We start from the raw sequence: 21,284 nt of genomic DNA, 5'->3' as shown, positions 1-21,284 counted from the left end.
CGTGGCTGGGAGCCCACTGTGTGCCAGATGCTTAGTAGGATATCCCATGGGATTTCCACACCACTCCTAAGAGGTAGGACCAGCGTCATTTCACAGACGAGAAAACTGAAGTTTGCACTGAACATGACCTTCCAGTTGGTCGGAGACAGATATGGAATTCAAATCAGGTCCCTCTCATTCCCAAATTTGTTCTCTCTCCTTTTAGTCAGGAGGTCCCCAAGATAAGAGCAGCCCAAGGGCACGCCAGCAGGACCCCATCTGGTCAGTCTTCCTTCCTGGAAAGGCTGACTCCTAGCCAAGGCCATTTCCCAACAAGGTCATTAGCCATCCCAGCAAAACCAGGGGGCAGGTGCTGAAGCAGAATGCCCACCTCCATCTTGCCCTGCCCCACCAGAAACGCCTTGAGCTGGGGGGGCCCTGTCGCTGAGCAGCTCTTCCCTCCCCTTCCTTGGCCCTTCTTCCAAGTCCACACCATCCTTGATTTCACAAAGTCCTTTGCAGAACTCCTTCCCCATTGCCCTGTAGGCTCCCAAAGGTACCCTCAGCCTCTTGATGGGCTGTTCCCTTGACCTTGCAAGTGTTGAAGATGCTGGAGAGCGAGAGTGCAGAAGCACCAGTGAGCCCAGGTTAACAGGATCTCCGTACCCGCCTGGGCAGCCACAGACTACCACAGGCAGGGCACACCCACATTCAGGGTGACAGGACATCACAGCATGGACCCTGGAGCCAGCTCACCTGGGGGTGTGCCTGAGCACTGCCACTTACGCTCTGCAATATCTTAGGCAAGATAGGAGCTTTGCTTTGCAGCAGTCTACCCATCTGTATAAGGGGACGTGGCACCAGCCTCTGAGTCCCGGTGGGGATCCAGTAAATTAATATTCATACAATTTCAGAAGAGCACGTAGCATATGGTGAGGGATGTGAGCATGAGTTAAACCTTAAGATATACACATTTTAAAACAATTGTTTTTGGGTCTGTTTGTTTTGGTGCTGGGGTTTAAACCCAGGGGCGCTTAACCACTGAGCCATATCCCCAGCCCTTATTATATTTTATTTAGAGACAGGGCCTTGCTGAGTTGCTTAGAGCCTCATTAAATTGCTGAAGCTGGCTTTGAACTTGCAATCCTCCTGCCTCGGCCTCCTGAGCCATTGGGATTGCAGGTGTGTGCCACTGCACCTGGCCTTATTTTTGTTTGGGTTTTTTGTTTTTGTTTTTCAGTAAAACTATCAAAGCCCTGGCACAAAAACCCATTTCACACAAAATTGTGGGATGTGGCAAGGAACATTCTGGGCAGGTGATGCTCTGCAGGGCCCGGATTCTGTTCGGATCTTTGTGAAGGTTTCAAAGCCCTTTCTATTTACTTATTTGCTTTAATGTGTAGGAGGAAGTAGCACAACTGGGTTTTTAGAAAACTCATCACAACTGAAGTATTCAAAGCCGACACCCAGCAGGCTGGCCACTCTCTCATTGTCCAGAATATTGGAGGCACACCTCAAAGAGTGGTGGACACCCTGGACAGGAAAACCAGGCAGAAGGCTTAGCATCCACCTCAGTCCATCTCAGTGTCCCTCTCCTCTCTTCAGTACATGTTTAGTCAAAAAGCACTTCAGTCATCATCTAATGCAACTTTTTATGTGACCCAACCAAGGTCAAACAAGGTTACAAAATTTCCCACATGTGACTAGATGCCAGTCTTCCTGACATTTAGCCCCACCACAAAGAACGTGAACACCTTATTTGGGTTCCAAAATGATTTTGTCTTTTCCTAAAAAAAAAAAAAAAAAAATTAATCCACGTTTAAAAGACGATTACCTACTCCCAGGGAGGCTCAAAAGAATGGACACTATGGTATCTATTGATTTATATTCCCTTGTATTAACATGGAGCACGTGGACAGCTTTATCCTCTGATGTCCCAGCCCCTTGGCTGATTCAAACTCACCTCACAGATCAGAAAATGCTGGCAGAGAGTTTCTCCAACCAGGAGGCAACACTGAACCTTTGCTCTTCCTGTGAGTAAGGAATCCATGTTTCACACAGGTATTCTGGTGGTCAGTGGCCAGAAACTAGGGATACACACACACACACACACACACACACACACACACACACGAGACCCTTTGGCATGAGGTTAACAGTAGCAGGTGGCCCATCAGACTCTGGGAGCCAGTTAGCAGGCCCAGCCCTGAGGAGCGTAAAGCAGGGCTGCTGGGTGGTTACCTCGGTGAGGAGGTGAACAATGACAGGAGTCGGGGAATGGTGACCATCCTGGTAGGTCCACAGTTGGTTGACCTCAGGAAGGTCTGGTGGAGGGAACAGCAGAGCCCAGCGAGGAACTGAGAATCCCAAGCAGAGCTTATTTCCCAGAATGGCCAGAAAGAGCGGGACCCGGCCCAGGTCTGGGAAACCTGTGTGGCCACGCACATTAGAAAGGGACCAGGGTGCCAGGAATTAAGATGATCCCCTGTGACTAGTCTCAATACCCAGAAGAGGCTTGGTTATGGGAACCACTGGCAGGTCACCGAGGGGACAGTGACCCCCCTCCCTTCATGTCCAGAACTCTGAAGTCCTCCATGGACCTCCCCAGGCCTCCCACTGCAGATCTTCCTGGTCTGGCCGGAGTGGCCCCCATGAATTAAGAGGAGGGCCATGGAGGCAAGGGCCAGCAGAAAGCTGTCTATGCTCCTGCCTGGGCATAACTGTCCATGCTGGACGTTTCCCCGACAAAGAGAGGAACACCCCTTTGTGGCTTCTGACTTGGCAATGTACTGGGGCCAGAGCACAAGCTAAGATGGCCTTGCAGACAGATGCACGCGCCAGATGAGCCGTGGCAGCGAAGGAAGCGAGCCTACACCTCTTGCTGACTGAGCTCAGTGCACAGGGTCTGTACTGCAAGGGGCTGTGTTCTGCCCAAAATAACTACCAATTAAAATCTATCCCTGGTGGCCCCTGCCAATTTGCTCCTGGTCCCCTCCTGTTTCTCTGCCCTTGTCTGTTCCCCAACCACAGTCTCAACTTCTAGGCCCAAATGTCCTCAGGTCACTAAGGGTAATTTTCATCATTAAATCAATTAATAGGGACATTAGACTCTTCCCAGACTTATTTACATATTTTTAGAGGAACACAAAAATTGGCAATCTTCTCAAGCAAAGGAATGATTGCTTAATAATAAACTGTCAGCATGGACTGCATGGATGAGGAGATATTGTCATCCAGAATAAAGCTGCCCAGTGTCCATTTCTCCGTCATGATGATGCCGCGATTTCCTTGTGGGATCCCTGTCCCCTTACCTAGCCCAAGGGCTTACTTCCTGTTAGGAACGTCAGTCATGACACATCCCCCCGTCCCCCACCCAAGAATATGGGGGGAAGGCATAAGCCCCAGCCAGCCAGTAGGACAACAGTTGCTGGCCACTGGTCCCTGACCCTGTAGATCCTGCCTTCTAACCCTTCAGCTGTCCCCGGGTCCCTCCCTCCATGAGCCACCTCCTCCCACAACTTTCCAATAAGTCCCTGTTTGAACTAGCCAGTCTCTCCTATTTGCAAGGAACACAGAATTCCAGGTGGACATCAGTCATCCTGTCCTGCAGTAAGGCCAGCAGAGGCTGGGAAGAGAGATGGTTGCTCACTGTCCTCCCTCCAGGCAGAGGCTGGAACACAATCTGCTGCAGCGTGACCACCGCGAGCAGATGTTTCTGACACATGTGCAACCAGAAACCAAAGCTGTTTGATTGGACCCAGGGTCAGGAGGCTGGAAAATGAGATCCCAGCACCAGGAGTGACAAGACGGGATCACAGGGAGCCCTGAAGGCACAGGCCAGCCTTCCCCTCTTCCTCCTGCCACCTTGTGCAGGCACACACAGACAATTGTGCACACACAAGTACAACCTCCTCCTGCTGCTCTCCAGGGAGAATCTCCGGAAGAACACGGCAGGCCCAGTGTCTGGGAAGACTGGGTGGCAAATAGAAGGATGGATGGATTGTTCTCTTGGACTCAAACACTGATAGTGGTCTTCCTTCTCTGATGGGAACCAGGAGGCCAGGTCCCTGCCTTCTCCATGACACACCTGGATCAGCCCAGGGGTCCCAGGGAGAGACACCCTCCACTCTACACAAGGCAAACCATACCCAAGGTGACAACAAGCCACCACTCCCTCCCAACGGCCACCTCTCCTTCCCCTGTCGGGGAGCAACAAGCACTCTAACTAACCGGGAAGGCGAGGTCGGAGAGAACAAGACCCCACAACAGCCTAGCTGAGACCCTCAAACCTGCAAGTATGAAATCACTGCATGGGATCATCATCCACCGACCCTGGGACCCACAGGCGAGACCTGCTGGGGTCCAAGTGGACACACACATACACATGAACTTCCCAGCCCCACCAGGAATACCCAGCAGGCGGCAGGGGCCAGGAACGCAGCGGGACGAAGGCACACAGCAGTGAGGCACGAGGCAACTTTGCTTCCTAGTATTTTATTGGAGCCTTGGTTAAGCGTGATGCGCATCAGGAGTCCCAGCCACGGCCCGCGAGCCCAACTGCGGCGGGGCTCCGGGGTCGATTTCCTTTTTTTCCTTTATAGACAACATTATTAAAAAAAATAAACTTTACAATAATACATTTTCGCTCATCTGTGGGGTATTATTTCGATAGTTTTGTTTCTTAAAAAAAGGAAAGAAAAAGGAAAGCACAGGATATAGGTACATGGACATGTATATACACGTGTGGAGAGAAGGGGCCTCGGTGGACACAGCTGATGATGTCTCGGGAATGAGGAAAGAGGGTGGAAACGAGGAGGGGCAGGAGAGAGAAGGAGCGAGCTCGAGACCAGAGTGTTGCAGACACACGTCCAACTGTGGCCTCTTCTGCCCCCTTCGGCGGTCCCCAAGGGGAAGGCCCGCCAAATGGACCCACAAGAAACCGAGAAGCCACCGAAGCATCATTTCTCTTTGACTTCAAAATTCCTGCCACCAAGGAGGAAGTGGCTTCCTGGCGCCCAGGGTTTGCTCCCTCCCTGCAGGGGAACTCCCAGGCAGGCCGAGAGGCCCCAGCCCCACAGGCCCTACAGCCAGGAGGACCCAGCGCGGCCACGGGGGCTCCACGCCACACACAGACCCACCCTGAGGGCAGTGGGGGAGGACAGGCCATCTCCATCCTTGAAGCCAAGGGGAGGGCTGACAGGGCCCAACTGGAGGCATGTGGCCAGCTCCATTCCCCTCTGACCGATGCCCTCGGCTGGTCCCCCAGCAGGTCCCCAGAGTGGGCAGCTCCAGAGCAGTTGCCACTGTCCTGTCCCCAGCCTGCATTGGGCACAGCACAAGTCCCTTCGGCAGTGGGGGTCTCAGCTTGGTCTCTTACTTCAGAAGGGTCCAGAGAGAAAAACACCAGGAGACAGTGAAGGGCATTTCTAGAGCCTTGTGCCCCCCAGGGCCGAGTGTCCCTGAAGCCAGGGGACCTTTGGGCAGCTCTCAGGCTCCCCACCTGCTGGTCTGTTTGGTTTAGAAAAACTTCTCCAGAGAAGGAACCTGGGAGGAGACAGGTTCAGAGACAAGGTGGGGGGATTTTTTTTGCAAGGGGTGTGTGTGTGTCTGGGAGCGTTTCCACTTTGCCAGGCGGGAGCTCTCCTCGGTGCCGTTGGTAGAGATCTTGAGACGCGTTCCCAGGGCCTACAAGGACCACTTCAGCAAGAGGAGCAGGAGCGCGGTCAAGGCCGCCGACGGCCTGGCTCTGCAGGGGCCTGAGTTAGGTCTGATCACCTTGTTGCTCCCTGGGATGATGTTGGTCGTGAGCTGAGTCCACGGCAGAAGGGAAGACAGAGAAAACAACAAAAATCCCGTCAGCGGCCTGGGCTCCAGCCTCCTCCAGCCCTGCCCGCCCTGGCCACTGGACACCCTCCCTTGCACTCTGAAGGCAGAGCCAGACTTCGAAGGGGCAGGGCAGGAAAAAATGTAATGTTCTGTCCCCTCTGGGCTCCCAGCCCTCAGGTCGGGGCAAGTGGGCAGAAGTCCTCAGAGAACAGGCTGCACCTCCCTGCTTCAGGGCGGAGGGAGGATGACGTACATCCTGTGGGGAGGGAGATGGCATAAAGACCCCCAAGGAGAAGCTCCAAGGTCCACAAGGACTTGCCTCTGGAGAGGAGGCGAAAGGGAAGTCACTTTCTCCCCATTTCTGAAACTCCTCCTCCAGGAATCCTTCCCTGCGCGTCTCTGACTGAGCCGCTCTCTCCTTCTGCAGAATCTCTCGCCATCTTCTCACCTAAGCTACCATGGTGGCAGATGCACTCCTATGTGGGGGGTTCTCCAAGGAAGGGACTGTGTCCTTTTTCATTTCTGTCTCTAATAAGTATCACAGGACCAGTGCTGAGCAGGTGCTCAATATGTTTGTCTTTAAAGATAAGGAAAGTATGAGACAGGCTCTGCTTGGAAGGCTGCTCCCCCAAGGAGATAGCCACAGGTCCTGACTAAAGCCTTTGCACTCCCCAGACCCACCCCAGCAAAGGGAGTGTCCACTCAAGTCCAGGAGGGGTCAGAAGGTCAGCTGGCCCAGCAACTGGATTCTGGAGTTCTAAGTTCAAGGCTCACCTAGAAAACAGCCCCCTTGGGGCCAGTCTCCTGCACCTACCCACCCACTTTCTGCCCCTACTCACCTCTGTGAAGCACATGCTTAACTCTTTGGAGTTATTGGCCTTCAGTCCCTGCTCCTGTGGGAGAGAAGGCACTAGTTAGGAGAAGGCACCATGCTTTTTCTGGCCTGGCTTCGACTAGCGACTCCAATAAGGCCCTGCTCTAACAATGCCATCACTGTTAGCACTGCTAAGCTGTAGGTGCATAATAAAGACCACTACTGAGCCCCTGCACCCCTGAAGTCCTCATCAATTAACTCCTGGCTTCCCAAGGCTCCTGGGAAACTGAGCTCTAAACCTTGCTATCCAGTTTACAGCATTCTGTAAGAACTAGCTGTCAGCATGTCTGTCTGCCTACTCAGAGCTCCTCAAAGGCAGGGACCAGGTCTCCTTTCCTTGCACTGAGCTGTGATTTGGCTCACAACTCAATTAATGTTTTAGGAGACACATGCATGCATGAATGAATAAATGAATGAATGCATCAGACCAGAGATGGCATCTGAGAGCCAGCTCCTGTAATTTGCCATCACTCCAGGAAGGCTCTATGGACAAAGATCATGAGCCCGCATCTGGGCTCAGGAGAGAAAGAAAACCGTGATTGATTAGTGATGTCTGCCACTGGTACATGTTAGGTGGACAGCTGGCAAATGTGCCAGGCCATTTTCACTCCCAAACAGATGTGCAGCACCTGGGAACTCTGTAGACAAGATGAAGAATGAGAAGAGAAGGTTGGCGTCGTGGTCATTCCAGGATTCTCTGCCCTGGCATAACTACTTGGAAGCAGGACCACAGAGTGTGCGTGAAGAACAGTGCTTTGTTACCACCATCATGAGAGAGACCAATGGGAACCAGCTGGGGGATATGGCCCTTCAGATGGCTTAGTTCCCAAGGCACTTGTGGGGAAGCTCTGGCTGCCAGGAGCAACTGGGAAGCCCAAGAAATTATGCCTAAATCACGACTCTTGGCCAAAAGTATCCATAATTCTTTGGACATCGTAGGCAATCGACCACCCATGCATCTGGTCAGCTAAACAAGGCCCCAGCTGTCACACAGAGACCCTGGCCAAAAGCAGTCACTGCCAGTGGTGGAGACAGAAATGTGGTGATTAGCACAGCAGGAATGGAACCAGACCCAACCCAAGAGGATCCTTTTCAAGACCAGGTACAGTGTCTCCAGGTGCCAAGAGGTGGTACCAACTGCTTCCCTCCATGGGACATATTCCCTTCGGTCCTTCCAGACCAACCACTAGATTCTCCTCCTTGGGGCGTTTATCACTCCAGGGAGGCCACTGCAGGGACAGAACACCGCTTGCCCCAGCTTGGAGTCTGTGCTGCTACCATGTGTCCTACCTGTCCTCCCCAACCCCTGCACCAATCCTCAGTCGGTTATATCCATCCCCACCTGTGATACATGTGGTCCAGCAGCTACTTATACCCAATATGGCTTCCTCTGTAAGTGTCAGGGGTGGCTGTTCTGTCCTGTTCCCTTGGAGGGACCCTGGCTTGTCCCTGTGTCCCAGTCCCCGGGTCCATGTGGAATCACAGAGGCAGACAGCCCCACTCCTAATCAAAGCTGCTGTTACTTGTCTTATGTACTACAGTGACATGCAAAATTATTTTTTAAGTCTATTGCTTTAAAGCTGGGGCCTTGTTTAGCTGACCAGATGCCCAGGTGGTCAATTGCCTACGATGTCCTTTAAGGTGAAGCCAGTACAACATTCTGTGATGATGGACATCAGCTCTGAGGCAGGCCCAAGGTCAAAGGTGGACTGAGACAATGTCAGTTCAGCAGGTTTCTATGCCAAGGTCAACCTGCACAGAGAAGCCAGAAAAGCCTCTGAGCCCCAAGCCCAGCCAGGTGTGTGAGACAAAATCGAATGGTAATGTCCTCTGGAGCACTGGCCTAGGCTTGGATCTTGCTCTCCAGAATGAGCAGGCCCCGTCAGGTCTCCTCCAATGACAGGAGAGGGGAGTGGGAATCAACAAATACCACACAGGAAAAATCAGAGCGAGAGTCCTTCTGAACCTATGGATGTCCAGTTCTGTAGGCCCCCAGGGCTGACCACCACACCCAGGAAGCTCAGGGTACCCAGCAGGCTTCCCCTCACTGCCCTGAACAGCTTCGCCAAGTACTGTGACCTCTAGTTTATAGAATTTCCTCAGTGCGGGGTCCTAGTCCTTGGACCCACAGATCAACCCTTTATCCAAGGCAGCCCGGAAACCGAATGAGAAGCACAAGCTCGAGAGGCCAGAGCCCTGCACCCAAGTCCCGGTTCTGCCAGTCGCCCGGGCAAGTCTATCGTGCCTCAGTTTCCTCATCTAGACAAGACAGGAGGCACTCGTAGCTCACTAAACCAGGGAAAGGGCACATAGGACAACAAGGCTCCATACAAACTAAGGCTCTCTCTCTGTGTTCACTACACAAAGCAAAAAGTGAGCCAAGCACAGCTTTCACCCCAAGGCAGGGCCCAGGGGCAACGCAATCAAGGGGGCAGGGGATAAGGTGAGACCCAGGCAAGCCAGCAGTCTGGGGCCTGCCAGTGAGGAGCGGTGACAGAGCGGCCTCCTGCCTTCTCCCCCCCCCCAGCCACCCCCACTTCCTCCAGCCTCTTTGCAGCAGGTGACAGTGGGGAAACAAAGGGCCTTAGGAGTCCCCACCCCACCTGACTCCAGGAAACAGAGCAGACAGTGAAGGCTGTGTTAACCTCCCCCACAGCCAACCAGAGACCCCAGCCACTCCTCGATGGAAAAGTAGGGGCGTCCAACCAGCAACTGACTTTTCTGGAAGTGGAACATGGGTGGGTGGGGAGGTGCAGAAAGAAAGTCTACCGTCTCATGCCTCAACACCAGACGCTCAGACCTCTGCCTCCAGTTGGTGATGCCCTTCTCACCAGCGGGTCTCAGCCCTGCCCTTGAGGGGTTCACACCCAAACAGAGAAATGAACCTCCCCGTAGTCACCTCCAGGTCAATTAAACACCCAGGAAGGAGAGAGAAGGCTGCCATCTTTCCCCAAGCCCCCAGGCCGGGGGCAGTCTTCTGGAGCCATGGCCCCTGTCAAGGCCACCCCAGTGTCCGGCTCTCCCTGTGCCGCTGTGTGTGGGTAACTCTAGTCCCTGACCCTGTGCTGAGCCACTCATACCCTTGAGACAGACTTGGGGGTGTGTGAATGACGGAGTTCCAAAGGCAACAGGCCCAGGCTGCTGGGATGGCAGCACACAGGGCTTCTAACAGCAGTCCTGTGACAGGGAGGCCCGTAGAGGAACAGTGTGGGAAGAGCTGGCCCCAGTGGGCTGCACTGTGGGGGCATCAGAAGCATGAAAGAAGTGACAGGAGCAGTTAGCATTAGGGAAGGGGCCCGGCCATGAACCAGGATGGCACAAGGCAAGCTTCACCCTTCTAGAAGCTTCTCCTAGAAAGGCCCTGAGCCAGGAAGTTGGAAAGAAGCAGTCTTCCTCCTCTGCCCTGCCTACCTCTTTCGCCACGCTGCCCCTAAATCCTGGTGTGGCAGTCCCAGAATCTCACTGGCCTGGCGGAGGTGCCACTAAGTCCAGCAGTGCTGGACAGTGGTGACAGCACTGGCCAGATCTCTCCTGAGTCCCCTGCTTCTGTCCCTGACCCCACCCACAAACCTTGGCCTCTGCCCTCATCTATACCCTGTGAGCCTGTCCCTAGCCCATCCCTCCTGTACATGCCCATCCCCAGTGACTGTCACCTCTTCCTCCCCCTCCACTTCCACTGCTCGTCCCCACCCTCAAATCCAAAAATCAAATATTTTTCAGTTTTTGAAATCGGGACCCTGCCCTCCAGTGGCTCTCCCTGGCCAGCCAACCCCCACCTACTCTAGGTCACTCTTCCACAGAGGGCTCTGCCGTCTGCCTCCAGGCACTGGCTCCTGCTGGCCCTCCTCCTGGGCACCCTCGCCCACTCCAGCCCCAGCTCCACCTACACATGGTCAAGGCGATTCTCCCAGGTCTGGCAGCAGGTTCCGTTGCCCATCAGCCCTTGATGTCTGCTCCCCGCTGAAGCCACCCCATCCACCCGAGACTCACTTTATTCATTCTTTTGGTGCCAATCTCCTTCACCCTCACCATAACTTGAGCGGGGCCTCCTGGCATCCTCCTGGCACAGGATGGAACTGGCTGATTGAGCTTACTGGCCTCAGTGCCCAGGACAGAGTGACACGCAGTTAGAATGCACGCACTAACGGCCACTCGGACCCCTGCTCTGGCATCCACAGGTCTGTGTACTGGGTAAGAGGCCTTTGCAGGCAGCAGAGGATGGAGGAGAGAACTGGCTTCTGGCTGCTAAGTCTGCTTCAGTGTGAGGCAACCCCTAGGGCAACCCTCAAACTCGCTTCTATTGTCCCAAGATGACTGGCAGCATCAAGGGAAAGAGTGGAGAGTGGCTGGCAGAGACCAGCAGAGTAAAGAGGACTCATGTCGCTAGCCCTCCCCAGCCCTGGAAAGGGGAGAGTCCAGCGGATCTGATGAGACCGTCATTCTGGGCCCAAAGCAACCCAGGGGAATGTCAGGGATGGTGGAATGGGCCACAGCCGGGCAGAGCCCCAACCCACCACCAGCCTTCCCCAGGCCCCACCACACTGCTCTGGTCCCCAAGACCGAACAGCCTCGTGACCAATCTTCTTACACCCTGGACTGCAAACCACCTCGCTCCCCCACCCCTCCACCTGAAGGCACCTGGAGGCACCCAGTGGGTGGAGCTCAGCATGAAGCATAAAGCCCCAGACCCTCCACCCGAGACAGCAGCAAGCCCAGCAAACCAAACGCACTACGGACTCCTCCAGACCATGTGGAGCCCCTTCTCCACGCCATATCCTGTGCGTTCCTTGTTCAAGGTGGCATAAAAGGGGATGGCAAGGCCATCAAGGCTTCCAGGGACACTGGTCCAACAGGAGAGAGGGAAACACATCTTCTGGTGAGGCAAAGCTGGAGTCCAAAGTAAGGTAGAGGGCAACTTTGCATGGACAGAATCAGGGATGACAACCCCGAGAGGGAACATATGACCAGGACTCACCAGGCAGAGGGGTGGAGAGGGGAAGGAATGTGTCACTCAGAGGAGCTGGAAGGTGCCCAGGGTCAGCGTCTTGCTCACTCATCTCTGGGCCTATTCCTTGGGAAGCATCCAAGGCTTTAGAAACAAAGGCTTTCCTGCCTGCCAGGTGCCCTGCTCCACAAGCCAGGACATTACACACATGGTACGGGCATGGCAGGGTCAGAGGCTCAATTTTATATTACAGCCGTGGGCAGTTTGGCTGGTCAGGGCTGTGCCGCCTGTCACATGACCGTGCTCTGGTGTGGTCCTCCTGTTCCTCTGGGCCTTACCAGGGTCCTAGCAGGGCATCCTCTAGGAAGATGCTGACACAGCCAACCTTGCCCTCACTCTCATTGTGATTCTTTGTGGACACAAACACGAAGCCATGGCACCGTGCCCCCACCCTTCAGTGCCCGATCACTCTGAATCCCCTTCCACCCCCTGCCTTCCCTTAGCAGTTGGCTACACAGGCACTGATTGTTTCTTCTACCTTCTGGTTTTCTGCAGGCTATGATCTGAGGGCTTGTCTTGATCTTGGTTTGGATCCAGGGGTGATGCTGGACCATTCACATGGGGAACAGAGATGCTGTGTGTGGAAGTGCTTTGCACGGAGCAATGATGCCCAAATGTTAGCTGCTGTCAACCGGGCAGCCGGGGATGCTGCCTGGCAGGTGGCTCCTGCAGGCCGGAACTGTCCTCCTTGGGCCTGTTGGCTAAGTTACTCTGGGCAGGACAGCTGGGGACAGTCATCCCAGAAGGAAAATGAGAGAAGCAGATCCTCAAAAGAGGCCCCACCCACCATCACTTCTTAGGTTCCTTCTCAGAAACAGAAGGGGAAAGGCCACTGATTCTGTCTCACTGCAGTCTCTTTTATGACCATCCCAGGCTGGGGTTACAGTGTGACTCAGCCCTCAACCCTGTCCCTGGCTCAGCTGGAGGCTGGCATGGCTGCACCCAGCCTGCACCTCGGTCCTGTCCATCAGCTTTGCTAGCTTGGATCACCTCTGATTGAATGGTTCTGCGGTGGCCTTGCTGGGGCCCTTGGGAGTCATGGGAACCCATAACTATAAAGGGGTCCCTGAATGTGGGCAGGAAGCTGCGGCCTGGTGGGGAGGAGGCTGTGTGCTCTACGTACATCCTAGAGAGAAGAGAGTTTTCCTTATTGCTGCCCTCCTCGCTCTCCTCTTTCCTTGGTGAAGCCTTAGCTTCCAGAGATGGCAGCCTACTGGGGATGCACGCAGGTGCCTGGACGGGAAGTATGTTCCAAGATCTCCTTCCCAAACCTATGGGACGAGAGGCCTGGAGTGGGTGAGAACTTGTCCAGGGCCCTGCAACCTGTTGGTGGCTGAGCAGGGCCAGGAACAGAGCCCCTGGCGACCTTGTGCTGACTCCCTCTCAGATCTGCTCCCCACAAGGGTTTTCCCATGGTGGAGTGGATGTGGGAACGAGGAACTTTCGTCCCTGTTGTGGGGCTGCCGGGCAGAGATGTGGGCGTCAGGGACCCTGTGGAGGAGCCTGGGGTGGTGAGGCCCTGACACTCTGTCCAGTTTTGACACAACCTCGGATCCTGTTCCCAGAACTTCTCCCTCTGGCTGTGGCCCTCTCTCTGGTGGTCTTGTCCATATGGGGTTCCCTGGAAGTTGGAGAGGGCCGGCAAAGTCGGAGGTGGTCTTTTCTGGGCCTCTGAGCAGGATGGGCACCAGCACACATGTCCTGGTGTGGTGGGTGGGTATCCAGGAGGGGCCAGCTCAAGTCCTCATCCCAGCACTGTGAATGCCAGGTGCTGTTGATCCCAGGAGACTGCCACCCCATTCAGATGGTGTCCTCACCCTTCCCACCAAGTCTCGCTCCTCCTGCACCTTCATTTGGGCTGTGCTGCTGCCAATGTTCCCCACCAACCTCTTAACCAACCAGAGCCAACTCCTGCCTGAAACATCCCTCGTTCCCACCAGCCACACCCTCATCATTCCCTCCCTCCTCTGCCCGCCCTAGTATTTTTGCACTAGGTTCTCTTCTAAATCCTTTGTTCTGTGTGTGTGTGTGTGTGTGTGTGTGTGTGTGTGTGTGTGTGTGTGTTTCTGTCCTGTCTAGAGCCGACCCCTTCAGCAAAGAGCCTCCTGGAGTGAAGGGTGCAGTGGTACGAGGGCAGCTCAGCAGAGATGCTGAGTGATGGCACCTCCAGAGTGCCATGTGTCCCTTGTTGTGACACCGCCTGCAGTCTACATCTGATGATTGTTTCACTGTTTGATCCTCAATAAGGCCATGGGACCAAAAAATAAGACTGTCACCTCATTCATCAATGTATCCCTAGCAAGTAACCACACAGGTGAGAGGATACATGACTGGGTGGGTGGATGGTTGGATGGATGGATGGATGGATGGACGGACGGATGGATGGACAAGTGAACACATGAGCTCTGGAGTCAGATGTGGGTTTGGCCATCCTCTACACCAACCAGTTACGTGATCTTGGGACCCCTCTAGTCAGTTTCCCACGTGTGACACAAGAACGCCGACACCTGACTGCGTGAGAACTCAATAGGAAAAGCAGAGAGTCCCCAGCACATGAGCTGGTGATTAGCGGAAGGCTGATAAATGGTGACTGCTACATTTCTCTTGTGCCTCGCGGTGTCTAGTGTGACACTGTGATGAGCAGGTGTCCCGCATTTGCTAGATGAAGGCCTAGGAATGAACAGGTGAAAACCACCTCCCAGCTCCTCCCTGCCTCTTGGGTCCCTGACCTAAAGGAAGGACCTTCAGTGCCCCCTCACTGGTCCCAGATGAGTGGTGACACCATGCTGCTCCCCCCGGCCCCCTCCCGAGTCCCTGAGTGGCAGAGCCACGCCCTCACCTGGACAGATGTGCAGGTGGTGATGACGCTGGTCCCCAGGCTGGTGCTATCACTGAGATCATCTGGCAAAGAGGGAGTCTTCTCCACCCTTGGGGCCTGGGTGGCCGGGAGTAAGGGACTCTTGGGGGACACGTTCACGTCTGTGCCGTTGCCGAAGGCCTGAATGGCGTTCCCTGGGGGGTGGGAGTCGGGTAGGTGCATGGAAATCAGGATCACTTCCATCGCTTCGCCCCACCCTGACCACTGCCCTCCCTGGAAGAGCCCGAAGCTGGGGACGAAGGGTAACAGAGGGATTCAACTCAGCTCAGGTTCTTTCAGACCTACGAAGTCACACTGAGAGAAGAAAACAGCCGGAGGGAGGCAGAGAAGCCAGGGAAGCCAGCAGGGAAGGAAACGCATGCGATGGCGAGGACGGCTCAGAGCAGAGGAGGAGGAGGAAGCGGGCATGTGGGAGCCAGGAGGAAAGCCGTACAAGGTGGCCCCACCGCAGATCCCTAGACACAGGCTCCAGGGCTCTGCTGCCACCTGAGATGCTCCAGGCCCTGCTGCAGGCATTCCAAGGGCCCAGATCAGCCCTCCTCCCTCTCCACACCTGACACTCCCATGGGCGGCCTCCCACCCACACTGCTAACCATTCTAATTCCCTGGGGACCGACCCATCAGAGCTCCTAGGCAGGACTCCGTCCCCAAGACTCAAGCCCATAGCCAAGCGTCCAGGAAAATGGTACCCCCCTGCCCCAAACGCACCTCCAAGGCCTCAAGTCTAATCCCCACACCAGGAATCTCTTCCTACCACTGCCAACACTCCTCACCCCCATGTCACCAGTCATGAAGGTGTCACCTCTATGTCCCCAAGTCCCCCAAGATAGAAACCCAGGCAGGGACTCCATGGTGCCTCCCTACCTGCCCACTGGCAGCCAGCTGAGCCGACCCCTAAAGACCTCTCCACTCCATCTCTTGTCACTGTCCCCCTCCCACGGCCTGGTTCAGCCATCACTGTCCTGTCTGTACTGCCTCACCCACCAGAATCATGTCCCCACCCACCATGACCGCCACATCACGACCAAGTGGATCCTATCTCTACCCTACCTCCTTCAACCACCCACACCACCACCATGCCACCTGCAGGCTAAGGAACCCCAAGTCCTCAAGTCTGCAGGACCCTCCATGAGGAGGATGCTCTCGCCTGGCAGACAACCTACTGTGGTCGCCTCCAATGCTTCTGGCAGGCTGTGCAGCTCCCTAACAAACTGGGGTCTTCTGGGGAGCCTGGGGCCCCTGCCAGGGTGGACAGCGGGTGCCTTCTGCTCCTCAACTATCCACCAAGGGAGACAGCCTCTGAGAACCCTCAGGGCCTCCCTCCTCCTGGATGACACAGGTGTCCCCACCCTGGGCTCCTGCAACACCCTGTTCAAAACTCTACCCTAGGACCGTTCACCCTGCACCTTGGCCTCTCAGTTCACCTCCATCTGACTGCACGCTCCTGAATGACAGGCACTGGGATCTCTACTTCTGAATTCCCGGTGCCATACAGAAAGGAAGAGAACAGATGGACTACCAGACACATGGAAGGAAGAAAGGAAAGAGGGAGGAGACTGCAGGTGGTGGTCAGCAACAGGTGTCACGGCGCAAAGATCAAAGGCAGACTGAGGTTGACGGTGGCTCTCCTCTCTGTGGCCTCTGGAGTTAGGTGACTTAAAGTCACAGTTCCAATGGGGAAACACTCATTAAAGGAGGAAATGACAGAGGCCTGGGATGACAGGGGTCTGTCCCAGAGCAACCTGCCTGAAGCAGTCAGGAAAACAGACCAGAAACCTTCAGCTTTGACCCGACACAGGTTCAAGGTCACTGGTGGTAACTGAGGCTGACCCACTGGCAGCTTCGACTGTCAAGAGCTCGGGGTCTCTGCAGGCCGCACCATGGCAGAGAAGTCCCATGTGTGTCGCTGGCCACCCCACAGGGAGGAGATACCAGAGGCCCAGGAAGGACCCTGGTCCCCGAGGCAAGGGGCAGGCAGGGAGCCAGGGGTGTCGGGGAGGGAAGGACACGCCAGACTCACGGAGGCACGGGTTCTCGGTGAAGTCCCTGAGGAACTTCTCACACTCCTCCTCCATGTTCCCGCTGCCTCGACAGCTGCACCAGGGGGACACCACAATGCCCGTGGGGCTGGAGTCCACGTAGTTGGGCGTCATGTCAAACCCTGGGCAGGGAGAAAGGAGGGAAGGAAGGGGAGATGAGCAGTCAGGCCTTCCCTTGGGCCCCCAGGCCCCAGGTATGGCAGGGCACATACACCCCACCTCGCAGTCCCAACTTGGTGACCATGGGGTTAGCAGGGGCCAGAGGCACAGAGGACACCAAGCTCCCAATCACCAGAACAGCAGGGAAGAGCCAAGCAGCTCTGTCCAAGACTGGGTCCCTTGTTTTCTCCCTCACCAATGAGCAGAGCCTCTTTTCTAGAACCAGAAAAACAAAGACCCACTTCCTGGGTTGGTTCCCAGTGGCGGCGCTTGCCAGCCGGGTGAGCCTATGCCGGTCACCCGACTTTTAACCTCAGTTTCCTCATCTGTAGAATGGGGATGCCAATGCCTCCCTAGTAAGAGCTGTAGAGAGGCCCAGGAAGACAATACCTAGAATGTCAGAACCGTGCAATAAACCGTTCTTTCGCCTTTTCTTCTCGCTTCCAAAGCCATATAGGTGCCTGGGGCCCTCCACCCCATGATAAAGAACCAGGGCTCTCCTCTGTAAAGAGCTGGCTGGTTCCCCTCAAAGTTCTATCTGAATCTGTCCCAGAGAAGCCCTGACCTGGGTGGTAGCCCCTGCCCTACAAGGCTGGGGCAGCAAGGAGCCACCACGAGCCCAAGAAATGCAAGAAAACTTACCAATCATGCCAGCGTAGGATCCCAGACACGCCTGGTAATTGTCGGCAGGGCAGCTGGTAAGTGTCCGGTAGGAGGCTCGACAGTTGGTGTGGAAGTCCGCCAGCCGGGACCTGGTGTCAGGAGAAGACCCAACGGAGAAAACGGTTTAGTTCTGTGTTCTGGGCCTCCTCTGGCTCCTCCCGGTAGCTCCCCAGGGCCAGAAGTCAGGAGGAGGGAGGGGGGAAGAGCAGGGAACCAAGACTGGGGCCTCAAGCTGGGGGCAACTTGGGGACAGATTTCCTAGAGAGCAGGGCACATAATACAGCTTAAGGAAAGGCCAGTGACAGAGTGGCCAGCTCAGAACGACGGGTAGCAGTGCGCTCTCAATGACTCCGTCCCCCAGAAGAATGCAGGGAGGACACAGGCTGGGTGCACAGAGGTGGCCCAGGCCAGGGCCAGAGACTTGGGCCCCGCCTTCTGTTCAACCACACACCTGAACGATCTTACCCAAGTCCTTCAACACATCAATCTTTCCACCTGCAAAATGGGCCCAATACCCCCTGACCCAGCCACTCATAGGACCTGACTGAAGCTCAAGGGGCCAGCCCCCACCAGGGGAAAGACGTCTTAGGGCAGAACATTCCTGCCTGGGCTTCTCTGTATCATGTCACAACTACCCCCACCCACTGTCACCCTCACTGCCACCCCAATCCCACCAGGCAGGAGCAGCCTTTTCTTCCCCTGAGGACATAACACGTCATCACCCACTCGTCTCTGATGCTTCTTCATCGCTGCTGACGCACAGCCCTGTGCTCCACACTCGGACCTGAGCTGCGTAAAGGTGGGCACTGTCTGACCAGGTCCATCCCCAGCCCCAGCCCCAGCCCCAAAGGTAGCTTTCAGGGGAGGCACAGAACAGAGGCACCCACATCTAACACACACAGGCCCCACTACGTCTTCCTTCTGCTCCAGTGGTTACCATCAGTGGCCACAGGTTACCATCAGCCTGGGCTAGGGAGCACATTTCCCTGCCCACCATGGCAGGTGGGTGCTCCTGGCCAGGTAGTCTCAGACATCACTCCTCCACGTCTCACAGCAGTCCTTAGAAGCAGTGACGAGGCCTTGTTCAGTGGCATTTTCCCCATGATGAGCACAGAACAGGACCTCAGGAACCAGGTGCCCAGCCAGGATTCCCTGGGGACTCCAATAGCCAGCTACAGAAAAGGCTAAAACGCATGTCACCTTGCTCCTTGGCCATGCTTTGGCACACTACAAAGGCCCTGACATAGGCATCCCCAGGTGCACCCCAAATTTAGCTGCCCTGGTTCTCCCCTGGAACTTTGTCCCATTGGAGAAAAGGACAGGAGGAGGGAGAGGGAGGCAAGAGAGGCAGAGCCAGCCTAAGGGAGGAGAGAAGCCTTCCAAGGAGAGGCTCTTGCCCTCCACGAGGACCCCTGCCACGCAGGCCCAGGAGTATCAGAGGAAGGTGGCTGAGAGCGCCCTGCTTCCACACACATTCCAGTCTGCCTGGAGGGGCCCGAAAGATGTTTTTGAGAGGTAAGAAGCCCTCTAGAGAGATCAGGCCCCTGAAGCTGGTAGAAGGTCATGATTTTTCAAAAGGTACATTCATATCAGTCCTTTCCTATTTAATCCTCAAAGAAATTCCGTGAGGTATGACAAGCAGTTATTATTATTCCATTTGACAAATGAGAAAGCGGAGCCTCAGAGAAGCTAAATAAGCCCAAGATTGCAGAATTACTGAGCGGCGGAGCCAGAACTCAAACCCAGAACTCTGACAGCAAGTGGCTGCTCTTTCTGGTGGGTCCCAGTGCAGGATGGGTGAGTCCTTAGGAGTCCTTCCGGAGCCTGCACTCTGCATCTCTGTAAAAGTGCACCTCTATTTCCTCACCACCACTCCCAAAACAGGGAAAGCAGCATTCCCAACCACACCCTTACCCTCTGCAAGATGAGGCTTGGCCTTACATGTCAAGATAGCATCTGTCCCACTCTGCAAGCCAGCAATTCAGAGAGGGGGCAGTGAAGAAAGATGGGAGGTGGGGCCTCTGCACACACCCTGCACCTCCAGAGACCTGAGAGGTTGGCAGAGGGGTCAGAAGCCCTAACTTGTAGATGGGATTTGGAGACAAACCAAACCCAAACAAGTCGGTTTGGAGTTGAATTGTGTCCCCTCCAAAAGTATGTTGAAGTCCTCATCTCCAGTAGCTGAATGCAACTGTTCAGAAATAGGGTCTGTGCAGATGTAGTCAAGTTCAGAAGAGGTCATGGTGGATTAGAGCAGGTCCTAAATCTGTATAAGAAGAGCAGAGACACAGATGTGCCGGAGACCGTACAACAGAGGGGAGACCAAGAGTGATGCACCTATGAGCCAAGGACGGCTGGCAACACCAGAAGCTGAGAGAGAGCAGATTCTTTGGGCTAAGCATGGAGCAGGTTCTTTCTCTGAGCATTTAGAAAGAACACAGCCCACTGACTACTTGACTTCGGACTGCTGCCCTTCAGAACCCTGGGAATACATTGCTGTTTTAAGCCACTCAGATTCTGCTACTTGGTTACAAACTCCAGGAAACAATGCAGCACTTCCAAAGATTCTTCCCTCTGCTTGCTTTGGCCAAATCCAAAGAAGTCAAGGGGACAGGATCGGGCTGCATCACAGGGCTGCAGATAAGCAAGAGAAAGCTCACGGGGTGTGGACCCAGGAGACTGCTACACCCCAAGCAAAGTCTCTAGTTACCATCTTCCTCAGGCCAAAGAGGTACCCAAGCACCATCTCTTAGTTAAAAGACAAGATTCTATTCCAATGCCATCAGACCATACACCTACCATCTCCCCAAGGCCACCTCCTGTCCCTCCCCGGGAAGCCAAGAGACTTCCTCCCATTTCTGCATTCCAATCACAACATCCAGGCAACTTAATGGCACAGGGACTTAATGGTGTGGCCTTGCTTGGTCTCTGCAACTGGAGCACACATCCCCAGAGTGGCAGACGCTACAGCTTTCCTCATCCATACCCTCCAGGGTCCCTACCACCCTGGGGTGGTAGGCAGCCATTCATCCTTGCTCCAAATGTGTACAGACACCTGCCACGTGACTGGAAGACTAAAGACAGGGACAGCACACATGTCAACACAAGTCAGGAGGGAGATCCCAGCACTGGGGCCAGGGCACCGGGCCTACAGGCTGGGGTCCAAGGCTGGGGCGAAAGTCACTGTCAGCCTCCTTCCTGAGGACAATGGCAGCCATAGAAGACCTCAGGGCTCCAGCTCGACTTCCCAGACAGCTCCAACCCCTAGCAGTGTACAGGGGGTGCGGGGCCCTTGTGCTCTCTGACAAGGTCAGCTGTGCAGTCCACTGACACTGGGAACCCTGGGGCTCATGGCTGGCCTTGACATCCACGGGGCCTCTCAAAATGTCACTGGCTCCACAGACTGGAGAAGGAGCTGAAGCATGAATGGTGGACCATGGCAAAGGGCCCCTGGGGAGCCAGAATGTCTCCCTGAGTGGCCATGGAGAGGCCAGGCATCAGGAGGAGAGGAGGGAGTGAAGGAAGCCAGCCAAGGAACGCGAGGCCAGGAGCGCAAAGCCCAGGTGGGCCAGCCAGGGGCTCCAGTGAGCTCAAAGGGACCTACCCAGCTGCTAGGAGAAGGAGGAGCATCGTTGTGGCCTTGACTGGTCCCCTACTTTGGCTGTGTGACCTTGGGCTGAGCAGCCCATCTCTGACGCTCAATGTCCCCAGTTAACAAGCAGGGAAAGCTGTGCCTGCGTGTCACAGGGATGGGACCATCAATAAGACAGCACCTGAGAGAACCTGGAAAGAGCATGCACCTGGGGTAGTCAGGAGGCACCGCCCTCGTCTCCCTTCTTTATGCAGGTCTGAGCCCCAGCA

General features: G+C 55.2%; 1 protein-coding gene across 1 annotated transcript in view; it reads right to left on the bottom strand.

Moving 5' to 3' along the window:
- Positions 1–4,469: 4,469 nt before the first annotated feature.
- Positions 4,470–21,284, bottom strand: part of Gfra2 (GDNF family receptor alpha 2) — an 84,685-nt gene continuing 67,870 nt past the window's right edge. Inside the window, exons 5-9 of the mRNA XM_076852320.1 lie at positions 17,403–17,512; positions 16,583–16,723; positions 14,524–14,696; positions 6,645–6,698; positions 4,470–5,787 (exon numbers count right to left, since the gene is read on the bottom strand). Coding sequence (XP_076708435.1) covers positions 5,665–5,787; positions 6,645–6,698; positions 14,524–14,696; positions 16,583–16,723; positions 17,403–17,512 — 601 coding nt within the window. The 3' untranslated portion in view covers positions 4,470–5,664. The remainder of the gene's footprint in view (positions 5,788–6,644; positions 6,699–14,523; positions 14,697–16,582; positions 16,724–17,402; positions 17,513–21,284) is intronic.

The sequence above is a fragment of the Callospermophilus lateralis genome, chromosome 4 (genome assembly GCF_048772815.1).
Source record: "Callospermophilus lateralis isolate mCalLat2 chromosome 4, mCalLat2.hap1, whole genome shotgun sequence".
Lineage (NCBI taxonomy): Eukaryota > Metazoa > Chordata > Mammalia > Rodentia > Sciuridae > Callospermophilus > Callospermophilus lateralis.
Note: the sequence above shows the minus strand (reverse complement) of the source record. Positions and strands in the feature narration are given on the sequence as shown.